The sequence below is a fragment of the Drosophila hydei genome, unplaced genomic scaffold (genome assembly GCF_003285905.1).
Source record: "Drosophila hydei strain 15085-1641.00,03,60 unplaced genomic scaffold, DhydRS2 tig00000016-arrow-arrow-pilon, whole genome shotgun sequence".
Lineage (NCBI taxonomy): Eukaryota > Metazoa > Arthropoda > Insecta > Diptera > Drosophilidae > Drosophila > Drosophila hydei.
The window spans coordinates 3,570-16,502 of NW_022045647.1; the positions used below are offsets into that span (position 1 = coordinate 3,570).

Sequence of the window (12,933 nt, forward strand, 5' to 3'; positions counted from 1 at the left end):
TTAAAAGTATTTCAAAATAATATAAATGTTGTCTGTAGAATGAATCTATAGCAAAAATATTAACAGAAAATGAGCCCAAACTCAAAAATCCTATCAATTTGTCCCACTTATGGCAGTTCCAAGCAAATTCAAATTCTACATAAGAATTTTGATAAAAATGTAACAAAATTCACAATAAATTTGTCTAAAATTAGAATATAAAATTAATCTTAAATATGAAAACAAAATTAAATTTAAAATTTAATCAAAAAAGCTTAAAACAAGAATCCCTAAGCCAGCAAAAAACTTTGAGTACTTCCAACAACAACTTGCTGTCAGGCATCTGCTAGTCGTGCATACCCAGCACACTTATTCGCTCCTTTATGATTGTTCTCTTTAGATTTTGGCATCTCTGGCCCAGCGCTGCTGCGCCTCAAGGACAGAAGCGAGAAGCGAGACTAAGACACAAAAATGACGGCCAATATGAGCTGCATAAATTTGGTTGCTGATTGCCACAGCGCAGATGTTAATTAGCTGCAACGCGGCGCTGCACGTGTGAGGGCAAGAGTGCAGTGTCGGTAGGTAGTAGCTGCATGCAACAAAAACATTCAGCTTGCAAAAAATTATGTGCGCATCGAGCGGAAGGCGACTAAAGCAAAGCGCTCAGGGCTGCCATTGTGCACTGCCCAAAAAAGGGGGCTAACTGCAGTTAGAGTGGCAAGTTTTTTGTAAAGAGTGTAGAGCTGAGATTTGTGATATATATGCATATATATAAATATATATCAGCATTAAAGGTAGTCCCTCTATAACACTGTCTTAAATTTCTGCAACAATTTGGAGTAAATTTGTAAGTCAAAGTTTTTATGCTTCGTTTTGTGCAGCTACCTTTATGTTTAGCCCTAAGCTGTTCTTTTGCTGCTGCTGCTGCTGCTTGTGAAACCGCAAGCGCAACAAATGCAGTTTATAAGTTGCAAGCAGCGCGAGAAATATTACAAGCGAACTTAAGCGAGCCAAAAACAAAGCCAAAGTCCAAGACGACGACGCAGCGAAACCCTCGAAAGACCCAGACCCAGTGGCAGCGGCAGCTTCAGCTTCGTAAATGAACACAACAACAACAAGGCTAAAAATTGTTGCCACTTAAAAAAAAAAGCACGTCGAAGTCGACGGCTTAGCAACGCGGCGGCACTTTTTGTGCTCTGCTGTGTTGCGTTGTGTGTTTGTTGAAGCACTTTGCAACAATTTTGTGGCCAACAGACAGATCCAGGCAGCTGGGGAAGAGAGCTCAACAGCAGCAACAATGTGTGTGAGTTGTGCAACAAATATGTGCACACATATGGATTGTTTTTGCGCTTGTTGTTGTTGTTGTTGTTGCCACACGCAACAATTCGCATTTTGGTTGTTTTTTTTTTTGGGCATTTTCTTGAAATGCGAGCGATTTGAGCTGCTTGAATGATATTGAAAATTGATTTTCAAGCTTTGTTTCAGCCACGCATGTGTCGCACACACACACACACACACATGGCATTGTTGCAACACATGCAAGCTCTGCCTGCCACAGCCTGTTAGATTGCCATTTGGGGTTTTGTGGCAAGTTCCTTCATCATTTTGACCGCAAGCAAATAAATCAGCGCTTGTCTGCAGCTCAGGCTTGCAGACAAAGGTAGAGCTCCAGCTCAGGGCTTTGGCTCTGTCGACGCTTGTCCAACTCGGTTGCTGTTGCTCTTCGTTGTGCTGCTGTCCATCAAGTTCTTGCCGGTACGTCCCGTTTTTTATTTATTATTTTCTGCTGGTTTGGCTCTTTTTTTTATAGAGTCGTTGCCTTTGCTGCAGACAGACGAACAGACAGACAGAACTCCCCGAAGCGACTGCCACAGACAGTGGCGTGTCTTGTATCTGCCGCTAAACAATCATCAACGGGTCAGCGTTGTTGCAAGTTGCTGCTGCTGCAGCTGAACTTTGTGGCATTTTAGTGCCTGGCAGCGACACTTAACATGCAACTAAATGGCGCATTTGATGCGCTGCTAGCTGCGAGCTTTTGATTTTATTTATATTTTATTGGAGTGCATAATTTATGATCTTAACCACAAGATCCAGCCAGGCAGGCAGCCGCTCGAATGGGCGTCATTGCGCCTTCGTTGTGTAGGTGTAATGCTGCAGCATTGTTTTAAGATTTATGTGGCTAATGCCACAACCAATAAACACACTCGTCTATATTAACAACATTGTGTTGCATGCGTGTCGAGATTTATTAACGAAACACACCTATAACATTTCTCCTCTCTCTTTTCCGTTTCTCTTTGCAGGTGCTGTCAGCTTTGGACATTTTACAGCCACCACATTTGGACTTCTTTCAGGAAATGTATCCTTTTTACAACAACACAAACTATAAACCGCATTGTGCACTTAAAATTAAGTCATTTTTAATGGTTTTAAATTGCCTTTCATAGTAATTGCAATTGAATTGAATTTGGTTTAGGCAGACTTCAGCTAAGTGTTTGAGCTGAGAGAACTTTGAGCTGTAGCTCGGAGTTTGGGGCATAATTTAGTAGCATGTGAGGAGGAGTGTGTGAAGAGTGGTATATGACGGGGAGTATATAAAGAGGAGTAGATAACGAGTAGTATATACAGAGGAGTATATGAAGAGGAATATATGAAAGGGAGTATATAAAAAGGAGTATATGAAGAGTAGTGTATACACAAGAGTATATGAAGAGGAGTCTATGAAAGGAAGTATATGAAGACTATGGGTATAAAGAGACATGAATGAAAAGTAGTATATGAAGAGGAGTAGATCAAGAGTAGTATATACAGAGGAGTAGATCAAGAGTAGTATATACACAGGAGTATATGAAGAGGAGTATATGAAAGGGAGTATATGAAGAGTGGTGTATAAAGAGTAGTGTATAAAGAGACGTGTATGAAGAGCAGTATATAAAGAGGAGTAGATAAAGAGTAAAGTATACAGAGGAATATATGAAGAGGAGTATCTGAAGAGTAGTATATAAAAAGTAGTGTATGGAGAGTAGCATATGAAAGAGAAGAGTGAATTGAATTATTGAAAAATGAACTCAGTTTGAGTTAGACTTGAGTAAAATGAGACAAATCGTTGAGTGTAGTTGAAAGCTCGAGAATTATAGGCAGAGAATTCAATGAAAGTGCTTCAAATGTAGCATACGAATTGAGCAGATGAATAGCTAAAGCTAAAAATCATAGACAAGACATACAAAGTATGTAATAGCAGCTGAAAAATAGGCAAATGTTTTACAAATGAAGAGGAGCAAAGATTGATTACAAGAAAAACTGCCAAAGAGCAAAGCAATCTAAGCTGAATCGAAGCTAGCAGCATGCTTAAGCCGACTTATATGCATGCCAAGCTATGTAGCTACCATTGTAGGTAGTTAAAATGTTAAGGAATCTGAGAGCCACACGTGAGTTGAGTAGCAAATGAGCTGATGCTCAATCTAAGAGCCAAGCAGAGACAATCAGAGAAGCAGCCAATAAATTGTATAGAAGCTGCGAAGTAGTACGAAATGGATTGCTAAATCATAGACATGCAACTCAGTTAAAGGAAGCTGTTAAAGTGTGCAATAAACTAAGCTGAGCTTGGGGTAGCTGTTTGAAGGCTAGAGATGCCTTAGAGAGGCTCAACTAGACTATGCCAGAAGAGGCTATTGCATTGATATATACTTAAATATACTTAAAGCAAGTCTGGTTTGTTATTAGCTAAGCAAGTGCTAACAAAGCTAATTGCTAACTGTAATAAGTTGGCCAACAGCAAAGATTGTCTTAGCCATTTGTGTAAAGAAACAAGTTGAAATAGTAATCAAGCAGAGGATTTAGCTATGAGCAGATTTGACATATTTGCAAAGTAAACACACCTATACACACACACCCACACACACTCTCTCGCCCACCTAAGTAACTTAACAATTTGGCAAATCCAAAAAGCTTCAAAAACCGCATCCTTTGGGGTCACAGATTTTCGTTTCGTTTTTTTTTTTGTTTTTGATTTGGGCCAACGTGAATATCTATTTTCAGCGCGTAAAAGTTGTGGGCAGAGCCGAAGCGTGCAACTACTTAATTGAAAAAGTTTAAAGCTAACAAACAAGTCCCAAAACTTTTCGAAACTGGGCTAAAAGGGGGGGCGACAAGCAACACTCGGCAGGCACATGGCGCATGGCATGTGGCACTTGGTTATTTCCTTAACGCGCTCCCTAACTCTAGCTATGTGATAACTGAACTGCTGCAATCGGATCTGCACAAGATCATCGTGTCGCCACAGCATCTATCGGCGGACCACATCAAAGTGTTCCTCTATCAGATACTGCGCGGACTCAAGTATTTGCACTCGGCCAGGATACTGCATCGCGATATCAAGCCGGGCAATCTGTTGGTCAACTCGAATTGTGTGCTCAAGATATGCGACTTCGGGCTGGCACGCGTCGAGGAGCCCGACCAGGCCAAGCACATGACCCAGGAGGTGGTCACACAGTACTATCGAGCACCCGAAATACTCATGGGCGCTCGTCACTACTCGTCGGCCGTGGACGTCTGGTCGGTGGGCTGCATCTTTGGCGAGCTGCTGGGCCGGCGCATACTGTTCCAGGCGCAGAATCCGGTGCAGCAGTTGGAGCTGATTACCGAGCTGCTGGGCACGCCCACCATGGAGGATATGCGTCATGCGTGCGAGGGCGCACGCACACACATGCTGAGGCGGGCGCCCAAGCCGCCGTCGTTCTCGGTGCTCTACACGCTCAGCTCACATGCCACGCACGAGGCGGTGCATCTGCTCTGCCAGATGCTAGTCTTTGATCCGGTAAGACAGACTGGCTTAAGCGACACTCATTCCTTTTCCTCTGCAACAACTATAACACTCGCCACTCTCTGCTCTTCCCGCTCCTTAGGACAAGCGCATTTCGGTGACAGATGCTCTGGCGCATCCGTATCTGGATGAGGGTCGTCTGCGCTATCATTCGTGCATGTGCAAATGCTGTTTCACTACCTCAGCTGGAATGCGTCAGTATACGGCGGACTTTGAGCCCTCCGCCGGGCAGCCCTTCGATGATTTATGGGAGCGCAAAGCTCACCTCCGTGCAGCAGGTGAAGGGTAAGTCGCGCAAACTGAACGCAAAGTTGGCGGAAACTTTTTATAAATGAAGAAATTTCCAACTCGTGTTTTTTGCAGAGGAAATGCACAAATTCATTGCCGAGCAGCTGCAGACGGGCCGTGTGCCGCTCTGCATTAATCCGCAGAGTGCGGCCTTCAAGAGCTTTGCCAGGTGAGTTGCACCACAGCCATACAACACGCTGCACGTTGCGTACAATTCCCCACCCACTCGTCCCACTCTTTCAAAACTATCTCTCTCTCTCTCTCCTTCTCTCTATCTGTCTCTCTCTAACTTTTTGTTGTTGTTCCAAAAAAAAATGAATTCGTAATTTGCTTTTCAGTTGATAAGTAAAATTCTCTCTCTTTCGCGCACATTGTTGTCTCTCTCTCTCTCTCTATCTGTCTTTCTTTTTCTAAAAGAAAACGTTCTCTTTGTTTAACTTTGTCAAATGCTTTAAGTCCACAATCGTCTCTCTCTCTCTCTCTCTCTCTAACTCCCTCTCTCTCTCTCTTTATCTATCTTTATATATAATATAATATATATTTTAAAATAATTTTATTTTTTTGTTTTCTCTCTTTTTTTCTATCGTTTATATACATATATCGATATCGATATACATTAATATTGAATAAATTCTATCAAATTTAATTTATATATTTGCGTTGTTAAGCCAATGAGAATGAGAATATCTACTACTACTACCACTACTACCACAACTTGCACTGCTGCTCCTGTCGCTTGCCGCTGCTGCTGCCGCTGCTGCTGCTGCCGCCGCTGCCGCCGCCGCCGCTGCACAGGCCAAATACCAAGACAAAGACCAAGTATATATACTAGGCGCGTACCGATATACCAATATTAACCAATCAAGTCAAGAAACACAGAAAACAGATCCAAGCAGAAGGTCACAAAACAGAAAAGAAAAGAAAAGAAAAGAAGAGAAGCTAGCCAAAGCCGCCAGAGAAAGAAAGAAAGAAAAGAAAGCAAAATACAGATAAAGATAAATCAAGCAAGATCAAGAAAGCGGGCGAGAAAGCGAGCGAAAGATATGCCAAGAATCGCATTTCATCGATATATATCGCATATCGATATCGATATCGATACGACACTATTGTGGGTGCCTCGGCAGCAGCAACTCTTGAATCTTTTAGGTCTGTTGATCAAGCAACTACATTTATTGCTCTAATACATTTGCTAAAAAAAAAACAAAAAAAAATATCATTTATAATTTTTTTTCTATAATTTATATAAATATGATTTAATACCTATGTTCACCATATATATATATATGTATATTCTCCTCTTTCTTTTTTATATAATACATATCTTCTTCTTTTTTCTGTTTGTTAAATGCAAATGTGTATAAAAACCTCTTATAATACTCTTAAGTTGTGCAATATGACTTAACTCATTATAATTTCTTTTGTTTCCTTACATTTATTATTAAATGGGTTATTTGTGTACATAAATGTTATTTACCACGAAAGAAAAAAAATACCAACAATCAAAAAATACCAAAACTGGCAAATTTCTAACTCTCTTCAAATGTCAAATACAAAAATTGGTCGGCAAAAAAAAAAAAAACCAAATTGAAACAAAATTTACCAAAAACAAAAAAGTGGAATTGGCTCAAAAGAAATCAAAATTTTTGAATACTAAAAAAATACAAGAAAAATACGCACCACTTTTCATAGACATTTCGAGCAAAGTACCCTGCAAAGCATTAAATGTAATCTTAAACCCACATATATAATATATATTCATATATCTCTCTACCCATAGCCAATTTATGTTCACCTTTCTGCAACTCATATACCATATAAACCATATATATATATAAATATATATATTCGCATAAATATATATCAAATTCTTAATCAATTTTAAATCATAAAATGTGCACACATTCACACCCACACACATATACACAGAGACACGCCCATTATAAAATAAATGTAAATTTTCATTTTTTCTCTTTAAAAAGAACTAGAATATTCTTGCAGTTATAACTTGAATAGAACCTTATACAACATATATAAGTTCCTAGAGAAAACTCTTTTAAGTAACAGCAAATGTTTCTTTTTCGTATTTCCCAAGTCTCTTCTCATTTTCTTCTTTTTATAACTATCAGAACTAGGCTTTTTATGAAGCTTTTCAGCTGAAACTTGTTACAGCTACTTTATATAACTTTAAAATGAAAACAGTTATAGAAGCGAAATCTTTTCTCTCTACATACTCTTTATAACTATCTGAACTCAGCTTTCTGTGAAGTTTTTTAACCGAAACTTTGTACAGTTGCTTTTTATATCTTCTCAATAACAACTGTTATATAAGCCAAGTCCTTTCTCTCTACCTTCGGTTTATAACTATGTGAACTCAGCTTTGAGTGAAGCTTTTCAGCTGAAACTTTGTACGGCTGCTTCCCAGCCTTATAGCAGGCATATGCTCTAGGATCATTCAAATTACTATGTCATATAGCTGCCATAGATATATTGTCAGATTTTCATACCTAAATACTAACTTTTAGTTAAAAGTCTACATGATTTAGCTTAAAAAACTAACTGTAACTTTGACATACGTTAAATCATAATTAATTTGATAATATTAAATTATATTTAACTGCAAGAGTTTTCCAGATTCGGCCTGCCTAAACTATCTTTTCCTTTCCTTACTTTCTGTAACCGAATCATCAGCAATTAGCCATTAGCCATATGACAGACTACTACATCACAGCCCATACTAGACCCGAACCCGCCACCGCCCCCGCCCCTCTGTACCATGAATTTGGCCAAGAAAACATTTGCAACTACATTTAATACACTGCCAGCAACAACAAACAGCAAAATGCATATTGAAAAATTAGAAATATATATATATACATATATGCCATATATGTCTATATATGTATATGTATGTATCAGTGCAGTTGAGCAGCAGTGACAATGGTCAAAACAAAAGTAGACTAATACCGCTTGAACAACTTTCACTTCAAGTCTTCAAAAAAATAATAATAAAATAATGAACATTAAATTCTATAAATATATTATATTAATAATTAATTATTAATTATTTATTTTACTTAATTTAATTTTATTTTCTTTTGTTTTGTTTGTTGTAACTCGAAATCTATTTAAATGTAGTTTCTATTATATGTTTTTCCTTCATTTACTTCATTTATTTATAATTAATAGTTTTTTGCTTTCTGTTGTTTTTTGTGCTTCTGCTGCGGGCTTAACTCTGGCTTTAATATTTTATTATATTTTATGTATTTATTTTTTGTGTTGTATTCATTAGTTTTTAGTAGTTTGTTGCATGTGCTCTGCGCTCTATCTAAATGTATTTCAACGACGACGACTTTGCCCAATTAGACTTGACTAATTTTGGTTTATTTTCTATAATTTTTTACCCCATAAAAATTAGCTCAACTGTGGCACATCCTTCGGAGCTGCCGCCTTCGCCACATCAATGGGAATGACGGCAAAATGAGGCGATTGCTGCCTAAAATATCAAAAGCAACACTCAGCAAACAACAACAACAACAACTTGAACAACAATAGCCTAGATTTATATATGAATATATATATTTCTGGCTAGATCACATATGGACAAGGAGCAAGCGAGTTGCAGCTCCGCAACAGGCCCGCTTCGGGATAACAACGATTAAATTTTAAAGCGCCAACAACAGTTTTGCTCAGCGCTGTCTGTTTAAACGTTAAAGCATTCCACCACCGAAACTAAAACAACAAACAAACAAACAACAAACAAAATGTAACGTAACTCAACTGAAACTAGTCTAAAAAACAAGCAGAGTAAAAGTAAAGTAAAGCAAACAACAAATGAAATTGTTTGCGGCACAAACAAAGAACACAACAAATTCGAGAAAACAAACAAAATTATTATAAACAAAACAAAGAAAAACACAAATATAAGCAACATATTACAGCAATTTGTTGCGCTTGACAAAATTGGTAGACAAAAGAACGACGAAAAAACTAAAAAATTCAATATAAAAAAACATAAATTTTTGGGTCTTATAAAAGAAATTGCAAAATGTTTTTTATTTTAAGCGCTTTAAAAACAAAAACACAAAATAAATGTAAATTAAATTAGCAATTAGTGCAAAACACAAAAGATATATATATATATATATACTAAAAATTAAATATATTACACACACATACAAGAAATTTGTTTGCCAAATTTACCTCACACACACACACTTTGTTTATTTTTTTCTGTGTATAACTAGATAAAACTATAGAACTCTCTCTATATATATATATATGTATATGTGTAGCAGCTAAAACAAATGAATGAAACATTAATATTTTCTAAAACTAATTAAAAAACACACAATTTATTTTCATATATTTGCGCTTCAATTTTGAAACTGGTTTCTAACTATATGTAGTAAAAATCTCTATAGAGAAAGCTCTTAGAAGACACACATATATATAAATATATCTATATATATAAATATATATATGTGTGAAACTCTGCACATATATATATATATACATATATTGAATGTGTGTTTGTATATGTATAACTGTATCTGTGTATCACATATATATATATATATATATACATATATGTTTATGTAGCGAAAATACGAAAAACTTTCGAAACACATTGAAATATTTTTAACCGTGGACTGATTAAACTGCATAAATCGCAAACAATTATGCAATTAAACAATTAAACAAATTTAAGTTGTATTAATCTAATGCCTAATGCCTAGTTTATGACAATTTACGCCCATGTATTCACATTAGTTGTTAGACTTAAATTTTACACTTAATTTTTGTACTACTTTTATTCAAATTGTTTTGCCTTTTGCTTGTGGCAAGCTCGTTTAGTTCGCACTCAGACACGTTGCAACGTTAGCAGAAGCAAAACCAACAAGTGGACGACACACTGCCCCCCAGTGAATGCGCACAGGCGTTTCGCGCACAGTCAGCACTCGCTAAAGTGCACTCGCGCTGCCTTGCTCGCTGTCTGCCGAACGCCTGGCCATTTCAAAGTTAGTTCTTAAATCCTAATTAGTTTAACTCTAATATAGTTTAATTGAACCCCAACCCCAACCCCCCCTGACCGCCCACAACATCTTCAAGCAGCAGCTCCATGCTATAGCAGCTCTAGTTCCACCCAACTCTGATATATGTATATGTTTAAGACTGAGTTCTTTCATTTCCTTGCAAAAGAGATGGTTGACAAGCGCGCCAATATGCAATAAACATAGAAAAGAAAAGAAAGTCAGGAAAATTGAAAAAAAAACGTAGCGAAAATCCATTTTTAATGCTTGAATTATGTATTTAAATGTAGCAAACTATATGAAAAAAAAACAAAAGTAATATGAATATATATATATGTATATGTATTCATTATATGTATGTGAATTTGTATTCGTAATTTTTAAAGTCTTTTCGACATAAATCGTAAAGTTTCTCGAAATTTGTAGGCGCTCAACTAGAAGCCAATTTCTATATCGTAAACAAAAACCAATTTCTTCGACTCTAAACTGTGCTGCTTTCTTATGTATGTAGTTTTTAATTATGTATATATATATACACATATATACCCATATATATATACATATATATAACTAATTTAGCGTACGCTTAAAGACGATATAAAATGAAGGAAACGAAATATGAATTCAAACTTTCACGGAGATCTCATAGCAAAAGAAAACAAAAAGGAAAACGAAACGAAAAACTTGATGAAAAGCGAAAATCGGAAAGTCGTTTGCAGTAACTGTAGAACCATATATATATATATTTTTATCGATATATATATATATATGTTGTTCATGTAGCTTAATAACGACGATTTTTCCTGTTTTCAATTTTTCACAAAAAACTTTTGTTTATAAATAAACAGTTTTTTCTTATATCCACACACACAAACACACATCTATATATATATGGAGACAACAGTCTTTCGGTCACACACACACACATACTCGAATAAGGCACACACACACACATTTATATACTTTTAGTTTTCTTATTGTAAACGCAAACGAATGCAATGCAAAACAATTTATAAACTACTTTAGCAGCTAAGGATATTTGACAAACACACACACACACACACATGCATACACTATATATATGTATGTATGTAATTCGTTTGACTTGATGTAAGCACCGTGTACATAACATTAACACCCCACCAATACTTATACATTAATATATGTAATCCAACCTAAAGCATAAGCCGAAACTAGTTTTCATTTCTTTTAGTTCAAGAAACAACAAATATATAGAGATATATATATCTATATCTATGCATATATAACTATATAGTGAATCGTATACATGTACATTTTTTTTGCACAACCTTCACTACATATATATATATATATATAAATATAAACAATACAATAATTATGATAAACTTTGTCTATGGATTCGTGGCGCTTATGTTTCAATAAGTTTCAACAATGTCTAATTGTTAGTTAAGCTAAGTAAAAGCAGAAGCAAACTAAGAGCTGAGTATTCGACCTACATAGAAATACAATATGAATATGGATATGAATATGAATATGAATATGAATATGAATATGAATATAAATATAAATATATATGTGCTAATTATACAGTAGAGCCTACGTATGAACTACCTAATCTAATATGACGAGTTGACGTTGGCTGCCGAGAGTGAAATAAAAATCGTGTAAAACTGTTTGTATAAAAAAAGAAAAAAACCGAAGCTAACTTTTTGTTTTCTTTTTCATTTCCCATATCAATTTCCCAGTTTTTCTTTTTCCTTCACCTTTTCGTCGCCACCTGTAAAACCGAATGCATTTCCAATTAGAATTTATAGCTATAAAATATACATATATGCAATTCTCTCCACGAATATATACTATATGCGATGCATGCTATATATATAAATATGTATAGGCATGTGTGTATATATGGACAATATTTGCAGATCAACTGAAACTCCCGCTCGCTCTCTCTATAGACAACAGTTATTCAAGTATTACAGGTAAAAAATCTTCAGTTTTTGGCAAGCGAAAAACTGAATTGAAGAAGCATTTTTGAGGCAGCTTGAACGGCTGCGCATAAATTTTATAAAACAAATGCAAATTATTGGTAAAATATAACTACAATTTATAAACAAAATGAAATTTGTGCCAGAAGAAAGAGACAAATTTTTGGCAAAACAAAGAAAAAAACGTTTTCTTAACAGAAAAGAAAATTGCGCTCAGGTTATAAAAAAAGAAAGAAAACTATAAACAAGATTCGTAATTCAATGAAAACAAAAACAAAAAGAAAATATATTAACACAAATATTGCATACGAAAATACATAAATGTTTAACAAAAGGCTGTTTGTAGAAATTGTGACACAGTTTTTTAACCCCAGAACGAAACCAGAAACAAGAAACAAAAATAATAAATCAGTAACGATAAAATTCGAAAGTTTTTGATGTAAATGTGAGTAGAGAACACGCTTAATGTAGAGATCGCAAACCCCATTCGAATTCTGATTGTGAGTGTACTCGTAGTTGCTTAGCCCACTAGTGGAGCCTACTTGTAGCGGGTCCTACGTAGGATCAACCAGCGAGAAATCGTGTAAATACAAATACAAATACAAATACAATAATTATATAAAGCGTATATAACATATATCTATCTGAATATATATAGTAAACTTTGTGATTGCTTCTCATTGATGATACCAACTCGAGTAGATGTCAGATGTAAGCCGGCGTATGCATGCCTCCCTCCAATGCATGGCCACTCCCCAATGATACCAACATGTATAAAGCACTCAAAACACACACACACCCAACACGAATATTATATTGGCCACAACCCCCTACCCTTACCCCT

General features: G+C 35.9%; 1 protein-coding gene across 1 annotated transcript; it reads left to right on the top strand.

Moving 5' to 3' along the window:
• Positions 1 to 2,282: 2,282 nt before the first annotated feature.
• LOC115483760 (serine/threonine-protein kinase NLK-like) lies at positions 2,283 to 8,967 on the top strand (the record flags this gene model as incomplete). The annotated part of the gene is given in 7 exon segments (XM_030226005.1): positions 2,283 to 2,338; positions 4,204 to 4,795; positions 4,884 to 5,057; positions 5,059 to 5,086; positions 5,165 to 5,258; positions 8,505 to 8,533; positions 8,536 to 8,967. Coding segments are annotated over 7 exon segments (1,008 nt in total), but the record flags the coding sequence as incomplete, so codon positions are not given.
• Positions 8,968 to 12,933: the final 3,966 nt, after the last annotated feature.